A 22,932-nucleotide genomic window follows, 5' to 3' on the forward strand; every position below is an offset into this window, starting at 1 on the left:
TCTCCCTCCCTTGCTTGCCATCGACGCCTCTATTCACCCCTCATATGTTCTCCACCCTCCATCCATCCTTCGTTTTCTGCTCATCCTCCCTTCACGATCTTTCCTTCCTCTCTCATTCTCCATCCACGTCTCCATCCATTCAGGCCTCATCGTCCATCCACCCCGGATGGCGCTCTGTTCACCCTTTTCACATCCATCCATCGTCTGAAATCTGGTAGGATGTTGCAGCTAGAGCAGACCCATTGAATCATGGGACTTCCTGAGCAGATGACTCACCAATTCCCTGGTGATTCAATGAGTCTACTCTTTGTTGTTGTTGTTTAGCTGTGTCCAACTCTTTGTCACCCCATGGACCAGAGCACGCCAGGCCCTCCTGTCTTCCACTGCCTCCCGGAGTCGGGTCAAATTCCTGTTGGTCACTTCGGTGACCCTGCCCAACCATCTCGTCCTCTGTCGTCCCCTTCTCCTCTTGCCTTCACTCTTTCACAACATCAGGGCCTTTTCTAGGGAGTCTTCTCTACTCTAGTTGCGACCTATTACCAGATTCATCCAGTACCTGCACTTATTTTAACCCCCCACCTCTCACTATCTCTTCATCCTTCATCTTACATTTCCATCCTTCCTTCACCCTTCATCACCCTCCACTCTGTATCAGCCTTTTATCCGACTCACATCCACCCTTCACGGACGTTCATCCTACAATCCATTGCACGATTGCCCTCGCCATCAATCCATCCTTCATCTGATACATGAATTCTTCATCTGCCCTTCATCCTACCATGTCTGTCCTTTGTTCACATTTCCTCCACTCCGTCATGGCCGTTTATCCTACACATGCATCCTTCGCATGCTTTCATCCTACATATCTATTCTTTAGCATCGCCGTTCATCTCTCCTTCATCTGCCCTTCATTGTCTACCCTTCACCTGTCTTTCATCCTACACGTCCGTCTCTCGTCTGTCCTTCATCCCACATACTCATTCTTCATTTGCCTTCATCCTACATGCCCACCCCTGAGTTTCCGTCCATCTTCTATCTGCCCTTCGCCCTACACATCCCGCCTTCATCCGCTCTACGTCCTCTTTCCATCCTTCCTTCATCCGCTCATGACATTCTCCAGGTCCTCATTTCCTCTGCCTTCCCGCCCACTCTCTCACCAGCCTCGGTGCCGGAATAGCTGGAGAAAAGCGTAGCCAGAAGCTTGAGGGACGATTTCTGGTACAAGCCCACCACGGTCTCGTTGAGAGGATCCTTGTTCTTCTCCAGCCAGCCTATAATGTTGTAGTCCACCGTGCCGGCGTAATGAATCAGGGAAAAGTGGGCCTCCGGCTTGCCCTTCACATTCCGGGGCTTTCCAAAATTATTGGATTTTCCCAGGTGGTTGTCATACAGCTTGGCCTTGAAGGTCATGTCCGTCGCTTTCGGGAACATGCATTCTTCCTCCAAGATGGACATGATGCCCAGCGGCTGGTCAAAGGAAGGAAAAAAATCACGAGGCAAGGTGGAATGACAGGGTCATTCACGGATGGTCACTTTGTCTCCATAGCGGTGTCCATTAATTATTTTATTTATTTAAAATGTGTTTTTTTTTAACCCCGTCTTTCTCCTAGAAAAGGACCCAAGGTGGCTCTCATCATTAAAAGATAATATTTAAAGCTAAAAGTCAGTAAGTATACAAATAACTAAAAGGGATCAAACAAAGGGCACACTAAAAAAAAAACAGTAAACAAAAGCAACACCAAAAACTCATCCAAAGCAGTAAGACACAACAATCTAATTAAAAAGCCCACTCAGGTAGCCGGTCACTGAGGTAAAGCTTGCCTGAAGAGAATGGTCTTTGCCTGCTTGTGGAAGGACAGCCAAGATGGGGCCAGGCTGGCTTCCAGTGGGAGGGAGTTCCAAAGTCTGGGAGCAGCCACAGAGAAGGCCCTCTCTCCTGTGTCCCTACCAAACACACCTGTGAGTATGATGGGACTGACAGAAAGACTTCCCCTGATGATCTGGACACCGAAGCAGGCTTGTGAAGGGAGATGCCATCCATGAGATAGCATGGACCCGATCCGTTATGTAGCAGTCCTGAGAAAACCCAGTAACTACTACTGGGTAGTAATTAGCACTGGTTCAGCGCTCAGAGAAACACATCTCAGGCTTTCTTCTCAAAATCAAGTTTCTAGCCCTCAAGACCACTTCTCAGAAGTCTAGGAGGGATTTCAGCAGCAGGCAAGGGTTTGGTACCGTTCTTAGCTCTTTGCCTATCTCCATGAGTAACAGTAACAAGATAAATTATCCACGCTTTTGCAAATATACTGTATAGAAATGTTATCTGATTTATCTACACGGAAAACTCAACAGCATTTTTGCAGCATAGAAGTCTGGTTTGGTGGGTTGTTTTAAGATATAGGGACCCCCATATCTGTGGGGGGTGGGTTCCAAGCCCTTCTGGAGATGTTGAAAAATACAGATTCTAGCAAAACTATTATATAAATAACAAACACTATATTTAGCATAGTCTCTCTCTCTCCCTCTAGGGACCAGTTCTGGTCACTTTATTGGTAGAAATTTATCTTTTGGGGTTTTTTTCTTTCAATATTTTTAATATTTTCAGACTGCGGATAAGTGAATCAGTGGATACTGGTCCTGTGGATAACGAGGTCCTACTCTATACACAGACTTGGTTGCTTGTGGGGATTGTGAGATATTGCACATTAGATGAAGGAAGTGAGAACATCGAGTCCACCACATGAATGGGCACCTTGACCCCGTCAACTGTCCTCGCACCGCCTTGTGCAACCGAGCTTGACCTTCCCATTACTCATTGACCCCCGTACCTTCTCGATGAGGTCGATGCAGGCCTGCAGGTCCATCCCAAAGTCAATGAACACCCACTCGATGCCTTCCTTCTTGTACTCTTCCTGCTCCAGGACGAACATGTGGTGGTTGAAGAACTGCTGCAGCTTCTCGTTGGTGAAGTTGATGCAGAGCTGCTCAAAGCTGTTGAACTGAGGAAGAAAAGATTAAAAAACAAACAAACCCCCATAAGCCGTGGGCTTCCTGGTCAGAAATAAGCTCCCTAGGACAGGATCTGGCCTTCCTAATGTGCCCCCCCCCAAAAGTCCTAAATGAGCTATACACAATCATTTCATGATCTCCTTCCACATTTTTTGTGTGTCTTTGTGTTCTCCCCATTCTAGAATCATAGAAAAAGGATGTTGGAAGGAGCCTACGAGGCCATCACGTCCAACCCCCTGCTCAAGGCAGGAATACAAATCAAGGGATATCCGCCAGGTGCTTATCTAAGTTTTTCCTGAATGCCTCCAGTGTTGGAGCATTCACCACCTCCCAAGGAAACTGGTTCCACTGTCGTGCTGCTCTAACAGTTAGGAAGTTTTTCCTGATATTCAACTGGAATCTGTCTTCCTTTAACTCGAGCCCATGGTGGCGTGTCCTGCACTCTGGGATGATCGAGAACAGATCTTGCCTCTCCTCTGTATGACAGCCTTCAAATATTTGAAAAGTGCTATCATATTACCCCTCGGTCTTCTTTTCTCAAGGCTTAACAGGCCCGGTTCTTTCAATCTTTTCTCCTAGGGCTTGGTTTCCAGCCCCTCTGATCCTCCTTGTCGCCCTCCTCTGGACTTGCTCTAGAATGGTCAGCATCCTTCTTGAAGTGGGGTGTCCAGTTCTGGTCAAGGTGAGGCCTAACCAGTGCTGAATAGAGGGGGACTACCACCTTGCGGTATTTGGAAACTAAATTGTTGAAATGTTTTTGTAAGGTGTAGGGACTAAGAGATGAAACCTAATAAATGGTGCTAATTTTGGTCGAAACCATTTGGGTGAAGACCTCAGGAGATCGCAGGAAGCTGGATTTGTGTGTGTGTGTGTGTGTGTGTGTGTGTGTGTGTGTGTGTGTGTGTGTGTGTGTGTGTGTGTGTGTGTGTGTGTGTGTGTGTGTGTGTGTCTGTGTTTTGCCCTTTGCAAAATCTGACACTAGTTTTTTGCACAGGAAACTCTGTCAGAGACTGCTAGTTTTTGTAGGAATTCCCTTAAAGTGACCCTTTGCTTTGCTTCGTTTAGGTCTGCAGGGAAATGCATTTTGAAAGCTCTTGAACTGGCTTGTTGTGGCAGTTCAGCGTAAATTGAGAATTAAATCAAGCACCCTTCCCTAGAAATGACAACAATGGTGGGGAAAGAGGAAGACTAACTGTAAGATGGATTGAGCCAATGAAGGAAGCCACCACCCTTCCGCATACAAGATCTGAGCAGGGCTGTTAGCGGTAGGACCTTTCAGAAGTCCTTCATTCATAGGGTTGCCGAATCAAGGATCAAATCGTAAATGACAATGACTTTGCTCCTTTTAAAGTTATCTTTCCAGCCATGTAAACTTTTTCAGAAGGACAGGGTGCCTGATTAAAAGAGAAAAATGTTGTGCTCATCCCCCAAAGACCAGTTCTGAAACAAAAGCAGCCTCACCTATTCAGAGGAGGCGTCTTTCATTTCATTGTTATCCCTCCGGTCACCCAAATCTTTCAGGATCACAGAGGTAAAAACAAAGCTGTCTTATCTCTCAGTGAGCCAATTATCCAAGAAAAGGAAGAAAGCTTCCCTTGTTTATTCTTAGAATAAAAACACTTCCTCTTAAAGAGCTTCTGATTCAGCGAGGTCCTGATTGTATCATCCAGTTTGGCTCAGGGACGTTTGCTTTTCAGGAGGGTTGCTCCCATCTTGCCCTTTCCCATTACAACCAACTTACGTCAAAGATTTCAAATCCCGCGATGTCCAGGACGCCGATGAAATACTGCCGGGGCTGCTTGGTCTCCAGAGAGTTGTTGATTCGGACCACCATCCAGCTGAACATCTTCTCATACACGGATTTAGCCAGTGCCCCTATAGAATAGTACACCTGAGAGGACACAAGAAGACCAGGAAGGAAAGAGGAAAGGGGGGGAATGAGTGTTCTGTTCTCAGAAAAGTAGCTCGGCCACAGAGGTCTAGTGGTGACGAGATTCTGGTTTCTTAGAAACTGGAGCTTGTTATTATGGGGTGGGCTGTTAATGCTGCCTTCTTTAAGGATCTTCTGATCCATACTTTGTTGTTGTTTAGTCATTAACTCATGTCCGACTCTTCATGACCCCATGGACCAGAGCACGCCTATCCTCCTATCTTCCACTGTTTCCCATAGTTGTGTCAATTTCATGTTGGTTGCTTCGCAGACACTGTCCGACCATCTCATCCTCTGTCGTCCCCTTCTCCTCTTGCCTTCACATTTTCCCAACATCAGGGTCTTTTTCCAGGGAGTCTTCTCCTCTCATGAGATGGCCAAAGGATTGGAGCTTCAGCTTCAGGATCTGTCCTTCCAGTGAGCACTCAGGCTTGATTTCCTTCAGAATGGATAGGTTTGTTCTCCTTGCAGTCCAGGGGATTCTCAAGAGTCTCCTCCAGCACCACAATTCATAAGCATCAATTCATACTAAGTTAGGATAAAAACTTCGATTTATGGCACATGAAATGAAGCTGTATTTGGGTTTAATGAACCACATTGTTCTTCCGGGATCATTTACTATTTGTTTATTCATTTAAAATGTTTCCGGGCCGCCTTAAACGATCCAAGGCAGCTTACAGTATTAAAACAAACAAAATTAAAAGCTAAATAATACATGATTACAAGATTTGAAAAGCATGAGGCAGATATCATATTTTTTTAAAAAAAAACTCATTACAGCAATACAGTGGGGTCTTGACTTGAGAACTTAATCCGTATTGGAAGGCGGTTCTCAAGTCAAAAAGTTCGCAGGTCAAATCTGCATTTCCCATAGGAATGCATTGAAAACCATTTGATCCGTATCTGCTCTTTTCCGTCCATAGAAACTAATGGGAAGCTGCTATTCTGCCTTCGACCACTAGAGGGGGATATTTTATTTCTTTTTTTTTCTTAGGTCAAGAAAGGTTCAGGGAAGGCAGGGAAAATACAGTCCAGGCAGGACAGGACCAGGCAGTCCGAAGACTGTCTCCCAATCCACTCTCTGAACGCTGGGAGGAGTGAGGAAGCAGACGGGCACCCTTTTCACTGGCCAACAGTTAACTGAAAGTTCAAATTTTGCACTTTCCCTGCCTCCCACGTGTTTTTTTTTTCAGTTCTTAACTCAAATCTAAGTATGTAAGTCAAGTCAATATTTTCCTATGAGAGCGGTTCTTAAGTCAAAATGTTCTTAACTCAAGCCGTTCTTAAGTCAAGACCCCACTGTATTGAAATCAACAGGCTTCCCCCGATGATCTTAATACCTGGGTAGAGTCATAAAAGGATTGCTTTTGAGAAAACGAATAATCAGCCGGGGTAGGAATTCATTTATTTCCTTGAACCAAAAGTGGGCTTTTCTAAATTCTGAATAAAGAATTTAGGGGTAAAGTCTGACACACACACAAACACACACTGAGGAACAGATTTTTTTAAATGGCGTATTTGCACAGACAGAGTTTTACATCCATTTCCCCATTATAAATGGAATGTAACTAGCTAGCTCTCCTGGTGTCCCCTGCTTTCTTCCAACGATAACCAGGTTGACTTCAGATCCTTTTCTCCCCAACTCCCTCACAATCAACCAATGTGTCCCATGATCGGGACATGATTGAAACCCAGATCTTCCAACGCCTAGCCCATCACTTAAACCACTGCGCATCTGCTGGACTGGGGAGGCAGGATGGCTTTATTTGAAAGGCTGGGTGCATCTGATCAGAGCATCGGTCCCAGAGTAGGGGAAACGAGATGCTAAATGGAAATGTCATTTCACGATGGCAAGGACATGCGAGATGTCCTCGCTATGAAGGTCATCCCGAATAATCCATGTTAGAAGAGAAGTTTAAAATAAGAAGCCAGCTTCGTGCTGGGATCCTCCTGACTTTTGTGTCGGTACAGAATAATCTCTGGTATTTGCAAGATATAGGCAGTTGTTCTGTGGCTTTTCTGCTTTGCTATAAACAAGGGCTGTGCCAAAATAAATACAAAGAAACCGAAACCGAAACCGCCCAGCCCTCAATTCCACCAAAGGGTATCATAGCAAAAGGTCTTTTAACCTTCATCTTTTTCAGCCCTGTAGAAACCACCACATTTCCTCGAAAAAACCACACCGGCCGAAAGGGGATTCTGGGACCCGTTGTCGAAAATGGCGTCTTCCCCCAGCTTTATCGACGATCCTCACAATCTGAGCACTACAGTCCTCAAGATCTGGGGATTTTTGTGTGGTTGTGATCTTTTTGTGGTTACATTCCTGTGAATGGCCCCGGATCAAACCTATGCCCCACTGAAGGAACAGGCTTTGATGCTACCCCCACCCCCAGCTTTTATCTGTTTTTGGAATTCCTTATTTTAAGATTGCATCTGTGGCTTGTTTTACAACCTTGACCCCCATTTTGCCTACACGGCTGATCCCTGGCAGAGAAGACAATGCTGTAAATTGGTATTTATTTGTGTGACATGAGCCGTTTGTATTATATTATTTGTTTCAGCTGTTGAGCGCATAGCAGAGAGGAGCGGAGCCGGGTGACAGGTGCACCGGAAACCCTGATCCCCCACCCTTCTTGAAACCCATAGCTCCAGGACGTGGCCTCAGTAGCCTGCTCCTGAATCCTACCATTTAATTCCCACTGATCATTTAGAAAAAAAACAAAATTTCTACTAGGGGTGAACCATTCTGCTTTTTTTTTCTGACCTCGCCTCGCAGAATTCTTCCAAGAGTTCCGAAGGCGGAATTCTGGGAGTTTTAACCCACAAAGCCACACCTACCAACACCTAAGACACCTAAATTTGGCTCACCTGGAGCAGGGCCTAGATCCAAGATCTCGCATGGGCCAGATCTGGCCTTGCTTCTTCTTGTCAAGGTGCCAAAAAGAAAGCGGCCACAGTGCCTTCTGGGTGCTGTAGTTCAACGGGAGACTCTTTCTATAGCGCGTAAAGGGCGGCAGAACTACGACTTCCAAGAAAGCACAGCAGCTGCTTCCTTTTCAGTACTTTAACAAGAGGAAGCAAGACCCGGGCTAGGCCTTGGTCCAGGTGAGCAAAAGGCCAGTATATGTAGTTGTGGGATGGAATTCCCAGAATTCTGCCTGGAGAATGAACCGGCGGTTCATACCCATCTCTTCTTCACAGCATTGATTCCCAAACTTGCGTAACCCGGGTGCAACTCCCAGAAGCCTCCACTGCCAGTTGCACCAGCTGTGGTTTCTGGGACTTGCAGTCTAAGAACATCTGGGTTACCCAAGGTTAGGGACCCCTGCTCTCGAGGAGAGGGCTAAATCCCTATCCAGTAGAAACAAACGGACTCACCTGTTGGACATTTTGCCCCTTGGTGACGTATTCGTTGCCGACCTTCACCCGTGGGTGGCAAAGACCCTTAACGAGATCTGCTGAGTTGAGACCCATCAAGTAGGCAGATTTGTCTGCATCTAGAGAGAGCAGGAAGCAGTTCAGGGAGATGCCATGAAGTTGTTTCCCCTCAAAGATTTTTGGTTCCCCACCCCCTCTCCTGTGACTCCTGCCCTCCTTCACAGACAACTCGCTTTCTGTCCTGGCCATACGCCGTATCATCATCATCATCATCTTCTACTATTATATCCCTCCCTTTCTTCCAATTAAGTCAAGGTAGACCTCGCTCGTCTTCTTCACTTTATCTCTCAGCCTGGCCTACATCGCTGGATTGTTGTAATCAAATAATCCCGCAATGGAGGCCAGGCTGAGAAAGAGTGAGTCGGCCAAGGTCACGCAGCCCGTTTCTTGGCCCAGAGGGGACTCGAATCTGGACTTCTTGGGTCCAAAGCCTACCAACCTAACCACTGCACCTTACAGTCTCCCCCTCCTTTCCTTACCTTCGGTCCCATCTGGCTCAGCCTGTTCCTCTCTTTGCTTTTGCTTGAACTTCATGTTTCCATAGTGCATGATGGCGCCGGTCAGCTTGTACACCCCGACTTTCTCTTCTGGGGTGAAACCCAGAACGTCAAAAGCACTCTGTATGAATATTATGGAGAACATGGCAAACATCAGAGACCAAAAATATCCAATGGGTATCCTTGATGTCTTGGACTGCCATGTTAGGACCAAGCCTATAGGTGGCGCTACATCAACCCCAGAGTTAGCCCCCCACCCCCAAAGATAATTAGACCATAATGTTTTGTGTTTCCTTTTAACCAGAATAGAACAGCTGCAAGCAGTAAGCAGGACCCCGTATCAGTTTCAACCCTCCCCCTCCGGTGCTGAAAACTCAGATTATAGCAAACACTATTTTAATAGCAAATACTATACATACATGGTCTCTGGCTCCCTCAAATGGCCAGTTCTGGTAATGACATTGTGGAAATATATTTCTAGCGAACGCTATACATATATATAATGTGGTCTCTGGCTCCCTCCAGTGGCCAATTCTAGTAACTTTATCATTAAAGGTAAAGGTAAAGGTTCCCCTTGACAATTTTTGTCCAGTCGTGTCTGACTCTAGGGGGCGGCGCTCATCCCGCTCTTCAAGCCATAGAGCCAGCGTTTGTCCGAAGACAATCTTTCCGTGGTCACATGGCCAGTGTGATTTAGACACGGAACGCTGTTTACCTTCCCACCGAGATGGTACCTATTTATCTACTCGCATTTGCATGCTTTCGAACCGCTAGGTTGGCGGGAGCTGGGACAGGCGACGGGAGCTCACTCCATCGCGTGGATTCGATCTTACGACTGCTTGGTCTTCTGACCCTGCAGCACAGGCTTCTGCAGTTTAGCCCACAGCGCCACCACGTCCCTTAACTTTATCGTTAGAAATATATATTTCTGGGATTTTTCTTTTAATCTTTTCAATGTTTTTTCAGACTGTGGAGGAGTGGATACTGATGCTGCGGATAAGGGGGTCCAACTGTATATGCAGTCAGGGTGGGTGGGCTTGCATTCTTCTATTAGCAAACATTGATGGGAGGTTGGTCGTCCCCTTCCAAGAGCAAATTATATATGTCTCTCTATTCTGATGCCATGAATCAAAGTGGGGATCCGCCAGGTGTAGGTCTGAACATCGTAATTAAATAATGAACCATTTGCTGTTTTGCTGCTGTTACAGGGACCCCTGCAATCTGTGGCCTGCAGTAACTGCCCCACTCTCCCTAAAAGCAGGGCCGGCCTCGGATAAGAGGGCTCCCTATATCTTTAACCATTTGCACATAAGAAATTAGTTCAGTAGGTCTGGATACCAGAAACATGCTTTCCTATTGCCCTTATTTAAAGGTGTGTTCCCTCTTGTCCCACATCTGGATGCCCCAAGCTTTGGTCACTTACATCGGTCGCCATCAGCTCCTCTGAGTCGTCGATGGAGGCCACCGTTACCTCTCCTTGGGAGACGTAGTGGTAGTCGTAAGGGTTGTTGGTAACCAGGAGCAGGTCTGTTTCGTGGGAGAAGGAACAGACGGATCACCCGAGGGGTCATTGTGGCGTTTGGAGAGGGGGAAAGAAGTGTAAATAACCATCCTGACAGTCCCCCTAGGCATGTTTTCAAGGAAGCGAAGGTGTTTTTTTTTTAAAATGCAGGCCAATGTTTTGATCCATAACTCTCTCCGTGGATTACGCAGGTCTTTTGTAAGGCTAATGGTTCTTAACTATCCATTCAAAACCCAGTTTTGCATTAGAGTGCCATTTCTCCATTATTGCTTGGAGAATCCATCTTTCATCCACCCGCTGGACTGCAGCAGTGTTCAGAGGGAATGGAGAAAACTGAAAGGTTTGGTGAGTTCATTCCCCACTACAAACCCTGAAAGCAACAGAAGCAGTTGAAGGCGGTGGGGTTTCAATTTAAAAGGATGGCGCTGGCTTTCTTGATACAGCACTAATTGCAAGCTATTAATCAGGATAGAGGCTGCAAGTCCCCAAAGACCAACCCATTTGTTTGTTTAATATGCCGCCTTTCTGCCAATATCCACTATTGTTGTTTACAATGCCAATTCTCCTTTAATTTTTTTGTAATCATTCCCACGGCTTTCTTTTATAGCCCTGCCAAAGCATCACTAAAAGATGGTGAGCAGGCAAGCCTGCTGAATAAAATAAAATAAAAAAGTATTTTCCCAGAATGCCTTTAGGTCCCTACATAGAACTCAGTTGCATTCTGGGAAAATTAAGACGTTGCCAACAACACCTTGTCGACGGCACCTTGTCGACGGTCTCAGCACTTTTCTTTGGGGTGGTCAAGGCGTGTCCTGCTAATCATCTCCATGGCTGTTTGTCCCACCATGTAAACCTGAACAGCCCACCTGGCTGGCCCTTTGGAGATGCCCTCAGACCTGGCACCAGCATCACCAAATGATTTAAATACTTTAAATGTGGTCTTTTAGGAAGGTAAGCCACCTCCTCTTTAAGGAGAAAGGTGGAGGTTAAACAAAATGGCAATAAATAAACTGTGGTGTGCCTTCTCCCTTTTCCGACCAAGACAAACCAAACCCAATCTCACCCAGAAGTTCTGGCTTCTTGTTTGACAGGATCTGGTAGAAGATGTGGTAGTTTCTTTCAGCCTTCAGCTGAAAAATAACCCGGGACTTCTCCAGAAGATCTAAGAGAGAGAGAGAGAGAGATTGTGTGAGGCTTGGAGAGAGAGCTAATGGATCATCTGTGTCAAAATTAGGAAAGATATTGAAAGTAAGAAAGAGAAAAGAAAGGATAGCCAGGCAGAGCTTGGAAATGTCACTGTATTGACTAAAACTCCCAGAACTCATAATTGCAATCCAAAAAGGAGTAACTTTTCTAATTACTGGTGTAGATAAGGAATTAGGAAATAGAGGTTTATTGGAAGGGAAAGAAATGCATATTTTTTTTGTTATGGACTGTCACATGGCTTCTGACTTGTGGCAACGCAGTGGCCAAAATCCTGTTGCTTAGTGTAGTAAATGGCCCTAAAGTAGGCACACTGACTTAATGGGGATTTAGTGAGCCCACTCCTCCATATGTTTCATTGATTCAAATGGACCTACTCTATGCTGAAGTAAATTGCAGTTAGAGTAATCCCATTTGAATTAGTGAAATTTATGGAGAAGTTGCCTCCCCCAATTCCAATTGATTCAAAAGACCTAATCTAGTGAAATTTACTACACTACGCAACAGGATTTTGGCCTATGAATTAAAGACCACCAAGAAGTCCTGCCATTAACAGTTTTGCAAACTGAAGGCTGTGGTTTCCTTTACTGAGTCAATCCATCTGATATTAGGTCCTCCTCTTTTACTACTACCTTCAACTTTTCTTAGTGTCATTGCATTTTACACGGAGTATTCTCCAGATAGTGCCAACACAGGATAGTTTTAATCGTTTGCGCTTGTAGTAGGAGTTCAAATTCGATTTGATTTAGAACATGCTTATCTGTCTTTCTAGTAGTCCATGATATTCGTAAATCTCCGCTCTAACATCATGTTTTCAGTGGTTCCCAAGCTTTGGTGACTCAGGTGTTTTTGGACTGCAACTCCCAGAAACCTGGGGCAGCACAGATAATGGTGAAGGCTTCTGGGAAATGCAGTCCAAGAACACCAGGGTTACTCAAGGCTGAGAACCACTGTTTTAAATGAACCATTTTCCCCTGCTATTTCCCCCCCAATATCCAGCTGCCCTATTTGTACATAGTTATTGGGAGTAATCGAACATGGATGATCATGGTCTCTAGCAACACACCCTTACACTTAAGTACCTATATCCTATTGCTAGTCTTAATGACAAGTAGACCCACAGAATCAGTTGCTACGTGGTGTCAATACTTGCGTAAATCTCATTGAGTCAGCAGATCTAGCGGGACGTGGTGGCACTGCGGGCTAAACCGCAGAAGCCTGTGCTGCAGGGTCAGAAGACCAAGCAGTCGTAAGATCGAATCCACGCGACGGAGTGAGCTCCCGTCGCTTGTCCCAGCTCCCGCCAACCTAGCGATTCGAAAGCATGCAAATGCAAGTAGATAAATAGGGACCACCTCGGTGGGAAGGTAACAGCGTTCTGTGTCTAAGTCGCACTGGCCACATGACCACGGAAGATTGTCTTCGGACAAAACGCTGGCTCTATGGCTTGGAAACGGGGATGAGCACCGCCCCCTAGAGTCGAACACGACTGGACAAAAATTGTCAAGGGGAACCTTTACCTTTACCTTTTTACAGCAGATCTACTGTAACAGGATCCGCAAATAAGGATCTTTTTTCAATCCTTCACGGCTGCCATCTCATTTTGATATGATATTTTTGTTTTCATGTTCCATTTTGATTGACTGTTTCTGAAAGATGTCGGCAAGCACAGACAGACAGGCAGGACAGCCAGGTAATACGGTAGGAAAAATAGCTCAACAACACCGATTAGGACTTACAGGTCTCTATGTCAGCGGATGCCAGCTTTCCTGTAGCTCCAAAATGGATCCGGATGAACTTACCCTAGGCAGAAACATAAGGGTGTGAATATACGAGAATATGGGCTTTGAAGTCATTAGACCCGATAATGAAACACAGTGGATTGTTTTAAATAAGCCACTAAACTCTTCCCAAGTCTGGTTTGTAGCAACTAATATTAGCTATAATGACACCTGAAGCTCCTTGGAAGAAGGTGTGGGGCAAAAATGTGACAAAAATATTTAACCAGACATATTTTAATACTTGGACTTTGATCCTGGGCATAATTATTTGCAAAGTAACTGTGATACGAACTTGCCAGTTTTCTCCGTTTCTGACATCGGAGTGTGGCCACGTTGAGACTCCATCACCTAGATTTCTGCTTATGAGCGCATATTTACCAGTTTCCCTTTTATTTTCTTGTCTGTTTCTCCCGCTTTTCACTCATTGTTCTGCACCAGCAGTTACCAAATTTGGCACAACTTCACGTCCTCTGCAGCATATCCTGTGCAGGAAAGATACCATTCTTCATAGGACTTGTAGCAGTCCTATGCAGGATGGGACGTCTTCCACCAGACAATGACCACGAAACTTCTGAAAAGTTTTTCTGTGCGATTTCTTTTTAAGGAGGGAACTAGGCAGAAAAATCTCACTGCCAGAAAAAAAAAAGAGCGATCCTGTCCCACCCCCTTGGCCAATTTCTCTCTAAAGGGCAACATCATCCTTCCCAGAAAAGGTGTCTGTAGATCTCTCTTAGCTTGGACCGAGTCTTAGAACTGGTGGGGAACACTCACAAATCGGGACGAGTTGTCGTTCCGCAAAGTCTTGGCGTTGCCAAAAGCCTCCAAGGCAGGGTTGGCTTGGATGATTTGATCTTCCAGAGTCCCCTGAATGAAAAAAGGAAGGGTTAAACCAAAGCTGAGAGGGAGTTCCGAACACCAGGAGATCTTGAATGTACACGGGACAAAATTTGGCAACCAGGCCACTAACCCAACGACACAGCCCGGTTGGGATAGCTTGACCCAACACTGTCCTCCAGAAGCGTCTGACTAACAGTCCTGTTGTCCCCAGCCAGCACACACAGGCTTCTTTGTGGATGGTGGGATATGGAGTGCGACATCTGGACCAGCCAGTAACAGGAAGTCTGGGTTAAATGGAATTAGTTTGCCAAGCTGAACACATTGAACCTCTCTCGCCAAGGAGAACTATTAGGTAGATATGCAGTTGTGAAACACACATCCCATGTGGTTTGGGGGGTAAAAGACACAACTATCAATCCAGTTCGATTCTCCACTTGACGAGGGATAGACTTGATGATCTAGAAGGTCCCTTCCTACTCTACAGTTTTAAGATTATTATTAAAAAGGAATGGGAAAGTAAGACCTGGGCTAGGCAACCAGTTTGAGACCAGTCACCCCCCCCCCAGTTTGAGATGATGGGAATTCTCATCCCACAAATCGGGAGCGCCATGACCCCACCCAGGTTCCAGGAAGGCTATTCCCAATGATCAGTAACGATCAATACCTTGCTCGTGTTGGCTGACTCTTTCTTGCGATCCCCGATAGCCGCTATGCTGGCAAAATATTGGATCACCCGTTTGGTGTTCACGGTCTTCCCTGCACCGGATTCTCCACTGGAATAAAGATGGAATAGGATGGCGAGGCAGAAGGGTGGGGGAGAAGAAGGCTGATTAGGAAATCATCTTTTAAATCTCTCTCTCTCTCTCTCTCTGTAACCACTAGGACACAGAATGTGTTAAATAGAAAAATTCTGTCTTATATAAAACCTTGAACAACTTAGACCTCCGATAATCAAAGGATCATCTTCCCCATTCTAAGCCTTTTAGATCAGGGGTGAGGATCTTATTGATTGATTGATTGCACTTATATGGCACCCATCTAGATATTGTCTACTCTGGGCGGCTCACAACAGACAAGATAAAAACAATTAATATATGATAACAGTTACAGCATTATACAATGAAAACAATGATTCAAATCTTCCATGAGTCTAGACACTTTTGTGATTGCTCCTGGACCTCCCAGTGATTTCTGATTTTTTTAAAAAAATCTTTTTCTATTCGGGGAATAGTAGAAAAGAACAGTGAGGGGAAAGGCTGTAAAAATTTGAGTTCAAGCAACCAGCGGATTCCATGTATAGGGAAAAATCATGATGTCTAGGAGCATGGTTTGTCTTTCTGGAACTATTAGGACCTGGGAACAATCCACGGAGTCTTTGGGATTAAATAGTTTCCAGAACACCTATTACAGCTTTGTAGAAGCAGCCTGCACTTTGTACACCTCTGGATTAGCTCATTTAAGGTTTTCCCAGGAAGACTTGTTGATTGTGCAGTAACACATACAATACCACCTGGGAGTAGAAGGTCTTTTCTGTGATGGCCCCCCCTGTAACCATTGAAAATGCTCTCTCTCTCCCTCTGCTGTTTGGGAATTGAAATACATCATTTGAAGATTTTTTATATATGGTTAAGAAAACACATTTTTATATCTATAGTTAAGAAAACACAGCTTTTTGTTCAGGTGTTCCCTGACATTTCTCCCTAGACTCTGCAGTTTTTTGGTATTGAAATATATACCTATGTCATTGTTGTTTCAAACCTCTGGGACTTATCATCTGCCACAATCAGAGAAAATGTTTTGAAGTGGAATTAGATAATTAAGAAAAACATCAAGACACCTTTACATTAAAAGATTAAGGATTGATTTCAACAGAATTTTGAAATATGTCATATATAATTTTGGAGGGTTTTTTGTACATCTGCATTTGGTTTTAAGCTATGCTTTCATCTTGCGAAGGGCTTCAATCATTTTGAAAAATAATAACCAGTAAAAAATGTTACCAACAAAAAGGAACAATAATAAATATTTTGACACTCACGTGATGAGGACAGACTGGTTTTCTCGATCTGGAAAAAAAGGGGAGGAAATTAAGAATAGGTGCACACAGTCAGACTGAAGGCTTTCCAAACCCAGCTTGCTGTCTCCTTAACAACTCATTGTCAGAGGTAGAGTAATCTAGAACATGGAGGTTCTATTCCCAGGCAGCTTGGATCAGCCTCTTTCCGATTTGATTAACTAGGCTTAGGCTCCCAAATGCATCCTCAAGATTCAGACTATTTTAACTTAAAGCTTACAGGACGAGGAGTTGCACAGAGAAAAGTGGCTCAGAGTGTAGCCACACTGATAAAAAATGCAGAAAATGCTAAGGAATGGGACTTGATTTGCATTCTTTTTTCATTGACCATAAGACGAAAAAGCAATGTGAATCAGCCAGGAGTTCCCCCCTCCCCATCTGCAGTTTTTGCCTCTGTAAGGATTTTACTTTTTTTGGCATTGGATCCATTTGCATGGGTTCAGCGGGTGTGATTGTTTGAACCAATTCTGGAAAAAGTGTGCTGGTGGTTTGCTCAATGATGTGGTGGTTGGGGATGGGCAAAGATACAGCCCAGGAATTCTGGATATTTATAAATATACTATTTTCAAAGGCTTGGTGCAAAGGAAGGAAGGAAGGAAGGAAGGAAGGAAGGAAGGAAGGAAGGAAGGAAGGAAGGAAGGAAGGAAGGAAGGAAGGAAGGAAGGAAGGAAGGAAGGAAGGAAGGAAGGAAGGAAGGAAGGAAGGAAGGAAGGAAGGAAGGAAGGAAGGAAGGAAGAAAGAAAGAAAGAAAGAAAGAAAGAAAGAAAGAAAGAAAGAAAGAAAGAAAGAAAGAAAGAAAGAAAGAAAGAGAACAGGGAGGGAAGGAAGGAAGGAAATTACTACACAACTCTTGTTTATAGCTTATTAGGTAGTTCCCCTGTAACCACGCCTCCTACAGGCCTACATGAGACCTATGTTAACAAGCTGCAAATAGGGCTGTTAGCCAATTTCCTCCTCTCTCCCTATGTGGCCAGTTAACACAAGCGGACCTGGGAATACCCAAATTCCCCAGTGCGACTTCACAGCAAGTAACTTTCTACTTCTCTGGTGGTGTCCTTGCACTTCCAACAAGTACCTGGTAGAGAAATGTCCGAAACAAGCAGGGAAGAAAAGAGCCACTCGCTCTCATACCTGTCAACATGTATTGGTACGCGTTGTCAGAGATGGAGAAGATGTGGGGCGGGGCTTCGCTTCGCTTCTTCCCCCGATAGGCGGCAACGACCTCAGCGTTGTAGACCGGCAGCCATTTGTAAGGGTTAACGGTCACACAAAAGAGCCCGGAATATGTCTGGAGGGAGAAAAGGTAGAGGAACCAAGAAAAAAACTGAGCTGGTTAGAAGGAGGGGTTTGGCTGGTACACCGTACAGGTGCACATGCCGCTGGCGTTTGCAAAGAGCTGTACGCAGTGCATGAGAAAGTTCAAAAGGTGTAGGAACGAGGCCGCTCTACAAAACAGATTTTCCAGGCTCTGACACAGAAAAAGGGAAGCGTGTGAGGATCTATTATTTAAAGACAACAACGACGCACCTGTTTGCCTTATCGGGAGGTGCATTTTGTACCGACGTTTTGCATTTTAAACAAATCTTAGTTGCATAGAACAAAACATTGTTCACCTTTTCCCCATGAGCAGGATGTGACCAAATGCCCCTGGTTATGCCTGCTATCCATCTATGCTTAAAATGTCCTTGGTTTTATTGGGAAGGAAGAATAACGAATGAGGTGCTTCACGGGCGACTTTTGGAAGGAAAGCGAGGGAAAAGTTAATTTTTTTTGGACTACAGAGCCCAGAATCCCCCAGCCGGTCGTAGCCACGGTCTAAACGAGGGATTGTGAGAGCTGACGTCCGAGAGATAATGGAGGGGGAAAAAAGGAATTTTCCCAGATTCTGGCTGTGGGTTTGGAAAACTAATTTTGCTGCCCTGAAAGGGTGATGAATATAGGGGAATATTTCTTGACAAGTAATGGGCTTACAGGGAGAACGGCACAGTCCAGATCTGAGAATTCAGAGTAGCAGAGAGGTTCAAACGTCGTGCTGCTGTGAGCCATGAGATTAAGACTGAAACCCCTATACCTCCATAAAACTCACTGTGATGGTTTTGAGGCAGTCATTTGATCTTTCTGTCTAAGATATGTCACAGAATTGTTCAGAAATTAAAATCATTCAGCACCGCGGATAGTTCCCGCAAGGTTTGGACTTAAAAATGGTTCTTAACTTTGAATCCTCAGATGTTCTTGGATGAAAACTCCCAGAAGCCTTCACACCTCTAGCTGGGCTGGCCAGGATTCCTGAACATTTGGGGATCGTAGGTTGAGAACCACTGCCCTAGATGATGGAAGCCCACTTTTTTTGACTTACATAGATCATCCACGCTGCGTAGCGTTCCTTCAGATTATAAAGAACGGCGGGTTCGTGGAGAAACGTCAGCATAGCCATGTCCTCAATCTTGTCGAATTTGGGTGGATTCTGTTGATGGACATCGGCCTCTTTCACCGTCACTGTCTAAACGAAGAAGGGTAGGAAGAAGGGGATACAGGTTAAGAGAATTCTCTCTGTTTCAAGTCCGGAGACTATGGCACTCCCCAAATTCAACTCCCACTTGAGCCTTCGTCCCTGAACCCCAATAGCTCACGAGAGCTTGCAGATGAAGTGGTTAATAAGGAGCACTGTAATCAGTGACAAGTTTCACCCCCTTTTCGGTTCACCGGGACTTAAAAAACTTTTACAAGTAAGGCAATGAGCAGGAGCCACATGATTTTGCTGCTTAGCAACTTTCAACTTTCGGTAAACCTTTCAAATATAACCTTAAGGCATTTTTGTAAACCTTTAAAACGTAACCTCAAGGCATTTTTAAACACAGATTGATCAGGACAGTTTGGTACTATTTTTCTTCTCAGTCTTCCCTTCCTCACATCAAGTAAATGGCAAAGTCATGAGTAATGCAACCAATTACTTGCATTACATTGTCATGGGTAATGATGATAGATTACTTTCAAACATCGTAGCAGGTACATCGAGATGGTCACTTTTGATTCCCTATATTTTTTTTCAGGACAAGGCCGCTTGTATTTTCGACTTGTACCTTCCTGATGGGTTGAGCTAACCCCCTCCTGCCCCCCTCCCATTTTGACCTCTGACCCCTGCTCCAGCCTGCCCCGCGTTCGCCAGGGGTACCTTGCCATTCTCGGTTTGCACGGTGACCATGCCGCCTTCACGACTGGTCACCTTGCCCTTGACGAACTCTTCTTTCTCGTCGGGCACGAAACACTCCGTCCGGAGGTCAAACGGACGGGTTTGCGCTTCCAGACGCTCCTTGTCCGACTTCCGGAGGTAAGGGGCAGCCGCTCCGAACTCTGCCATCTGGGCGTCTCCCATTCTGTGCGGGCAAAGGGAGAGGAGGACGGAGTGAATGGATCTCCCCGCCTATGTGCCAAGTACTAAAACACCATTCTCCATCACACAAGAAGGCCGATCACACATGCCAACCCATGGAAACCCATAAATTGGAAACACTGGAAGGGGTGAAACCTCCAGAATCCTTCAGCAAGCATGAAAAGCAGCTATGTCACCTGCGTAATTCAGAGAGCTGTGATCCAATAATAATAATAATAATAATAATAATAATAATAATAATAATAATAATAATAATAATAATAATAATAATAATAATAATAATAATAATAATAATAATAATAATAATAATAATAATAATAATAATAATAAAGCCAATGCACAGCAGTGGATGGAATGTTAGACTCTTCAGACCTGGGTTCAAATTATGGCTTGGCAATGAAGACTCACTTGGGGAGGTGTGTGGCATGGGTAAAACCGGTCCTTGTACATCTCATGTACCTCAAAAAGCCCATTTAGGCTTACCATAAGTCAGAAGAGACTTGCCATGATATAATGAACGAGGAGGAGAAGGAAAATAAATGTTCAGGTTCTATGATCTTCCAGTGTAACCACAATTCCTCCACATCGCCCAGATATGGACATTTCATCAATGATATTTAAGTCATCATAATAATGTGTGCCCTCAAGTCAACACTGACTTATGTCAATCCTTTTCAGAGTTTTCTGGGTAGAGAATACTCAGAAATGGTTTACCCTTCTCTTCTCCTGGGAGTGTTCGGGGACTGTGCAGCTTGCCCAAGGCTATAGGGGCTGACTCTTCTCCCTCCAAGAATTAAAACATCGCAAATATCTTGTAGTGAGACTCGTCCCTGTCCTCTTCCACAGGATATACTCTTGGGATGAGGGATGGAAAAGACAGAGGAAAGCCACCTTACCTGTTATGAAGTGTTAGAGGAGATAACAGCAAAGAAATAAAGGCTGAAAAGAGAGAAAGAGAGAGATGGCAGATGTGTAATTACGATTATTAGCATTAGCTAAGATGGAGGAACGATGATCCAGTGATATCAGGCTGCTATAACCCTCCAAATCTATGAGGTAGCAAGAGTCGGGAATCACTCATGCTTATTCCCTGGATGATGTGGATTTACTGGCAGTAACAGTCTGTCAAAAGTGTGGAATTAAAGGCAGACAGCTGCTTGTCTGAATCGCGATGAACGTAAACTTAATGGTGGAGAATGATTTGCGAAAGCCCTCAGCTAGGGTTTCATGGGGGGGAATCTCTACGAGAGAACATGGCTGGCTATTTTTTCTTTAAAAAGCTCATCAACTCTACCCCAGAAATTCCAATCTTTCTCTTTTCTAGATACATCCACTCCTTCTTTGTGCGTCTTGAGCCATTATATTTCAGCTTCTCATTTCTATTCATTGCTCTTCATCCTATGATCTATTTTCAGTGTCTTTCACTATCCTTCCCACAAACCTTCCAAAGCCCGATACAGAATTTTCCCCCCTCCCTCTTTGTCTCCCTACATTGCCCTTATACAGCTTTCTTCACCTTCAAGGGACTATTTCTCCTGAATCCTTTCATCTCTAGAATAGAGGTTACTCTTCTGCCTTAATCCTATGTGATCCTATGTGATTCAGATAGGCGGGATATAAATTAAATAAATAAATAAATAAATAAATAAATAAATAAATAAATAAATAAATAAATAAATAAATAAATAAAATAAAATAAAAATAAAAATAAAAATAAAAATAAAAATAAAAATAAAAATAAAAATAAAAAATAAAAATAATAATAATAATAATAATAATAATAATAATAATAATAATAATAATAATAATAATAATAATAATAATAATAATAATAATAATAATCCAACATTTCATCACTTTTGTTTAAGTTCCCAACCCTTCATGCTTTCAGAGCTCTTTTCCTTACTCTGCGTCTGGCCATGAAATCTCCTCATTCCAATACTTCTCCCGCGGCAGAAATACCTCCTTCTAACAAAGACCATAATGCTGTCAAAGGTGGGAGGCAGCAGGAAAAGAGCAAGACCTACTACAAGATGGACTGACTAAAGGAAGCCCACAGGGTTGAGTCTGCAAGAGCTGAGCAGGGCAGTTGAGGAAAGGACGTTTCAGACAGCACTCATTCATAGGGTTGTCGTAAGTCACAAGTGACTTCATGGCATGTAACAACAACAACAACACATCAAGGAAAGGGAGTCTGCAGTCCTCCAGATGAGGTTGGACTCCAGTTCCCATTTGCCCCTGCCCATTGTTTCCCTCTTCCTCCAGCTAGCATCCCCTCTTAGCACCTTCTTCAAGTTTTTTTTAATTCCCTTCTACATCATGGTTTAGACTAAAAGTTCTAAGAAAGCTGCAAGCTCCCTCGGGAGCTGCAGACTTCTGTGAAACCCGGAAGACTGCCTATTAGTCCAGTAGAAGAGAACTTCGTGGTGATTTTGGCCCCACAAATCAGTTCCCCCCCCCATCCCTGACACGTCTTTATTCGTCTTTGGCCTACCTGGTGCATCCACGCACAAGCTGTGGACAAAAAGAGATGCTTATAGCCAGTATTAGGGGAAGTCACTTTTAAAAAAAAAACTGCAACTTCTAGTGTCCTGACTTTCTGGGAATTGTTGTCCAAAAATGTAACTTTTGTCTGTCTCTCTCAGAGATATATATTTAAGAGGCGCCTCTAGCCCTTCTTCCTCAAAGGTGGTTGTCTCCAGAAATGCAAATTTGGGCTAAATCCAAAGAGCCACGAAAAATCTGCCCGTCTCCCTCCTACATCCAACTCCGAAGGTACGTGGACGACAGCTTTAGTCTGGAGGATTTTAATTTCCTTTCTACTCCCACCAATCTCCTGAAATCGGCCCCAACACTTACATGCCGGGAGGGTTACTCAGCCTGGAGCCCAAGGAAGATCTGATCTTCTCATGAACCGCCTCCTTTTATATCCTTCTTTCCAAAATAGCATCGCCTGCAAAACCCCCTCCCGCCAGCCTTCCTTCCCTCTCTCCCCCCCTGCCCCCCATCACAGCTGTGAGTGACATGATGACAAGGAGGCCAAGAGAGATGGCTCCGTGGAGGTCCAGCCTGACCATGAATGGAGCGCTTCTTCATCCTTTCATCTGTCCACCCCCCCTTCCACCCCGCTCCCAAATCCCTCGATTCCCGGAGGAGAGCCACATTCCACAGTCATTGGGGGGGGGGGACACACACACACTTAGAGGGTGCTGGTGGTGGCAGATAAGCTTTGAAGGAGGTGAGCTGGAAT

General features: G+C 44.6%; 1 protein-coding gene across 2 annotated transcripts in view; it reads right to left on the reverse strand.

The window, feature by feature from the left end:
- LOC110087834 (myosin-6) overlaps positions 1-22,649 on the reverse strand; it is a 44,917-nt gene extending 22,268 nt beyond the window's left edge. The window contains exons 1-16 of one of the 2 annotated variants that reach the window (XM_072977056.2): positions 22,542-22,632; positions 20,579-20,621; positions 19,464-19,665; positions 18,648-18,791; positions 17,423-17,579; positions 16,256-16,283; positions 14,882-14,990; positions 14,152-14,244; positions 13,339-13,402; positions 11,460-11,558; positions 10,298-10,401; positions 8,857-8,995; positions 8,318-8,436; positions 4,751-4,900; positions 2,829-2,999; positions 1,158-1,467 (exon numbers count right to left, since the gene is read on the reverse strand). In XM_072977056.2, the coding sequence (XP_072833157.2) occupies positions 1,158-1,467; positions 2,829-2,999; positions 4,751-4,900; positions 8,318-8,436; positions 8,857-8,995; positions 10,298-10,401; positions 11,460-11,558; positions 13,339-13,402; positions 14,152-14,244; positions 14,882-14,990; positions 16,256-16,283; positions 17,423-17,579; positions 18,648-18,791; positions 19,464-19,664 (1,888 nt within the window). In that variant the 5' untranslated portion in view covers position 19,665; positions 20,579-20,621; positions 22,542-22,632. Of the gene's footprint in view, positions 1-1,157; positions 1,468-2,828; positions 3,000-4,750; positions 4,901-8,317; positions 8,437-8,856; positions 8,996-10,297; positions 10,402-11,459; positions 11,559-13,338; positions 13,403-14,151; positions 14,245-14,881; positions 14,991-16,255; positions 16,284-17,422; positions 17,580-18,647; positions 18,792-19,463; positions 19,666-20,578; positions 20,622-22,541 lie in introns of both variants that reach the window. The other variant, XM_078378334.1, reaches the window with a different exon arrangement.
- Between the last annotated feature and the right edge of the window lie 283 nt (positions 22,650-22,932).

This window comes from Pogona vitticeps, chromosome 6 (assembly GCF_051106095.1).
Source record: "Pogona vitticeps strain Pit_001003342236 chromosome 6, PviZW2.1, whole genome shotgun sequence".
In the NCBI taxonomy this organism is placed as follows: Eukaryota; Metazoa; Chordata; class Lepidosauria; order Squamata; family Agamidae; genus Pogona; species Pogona vitticeps.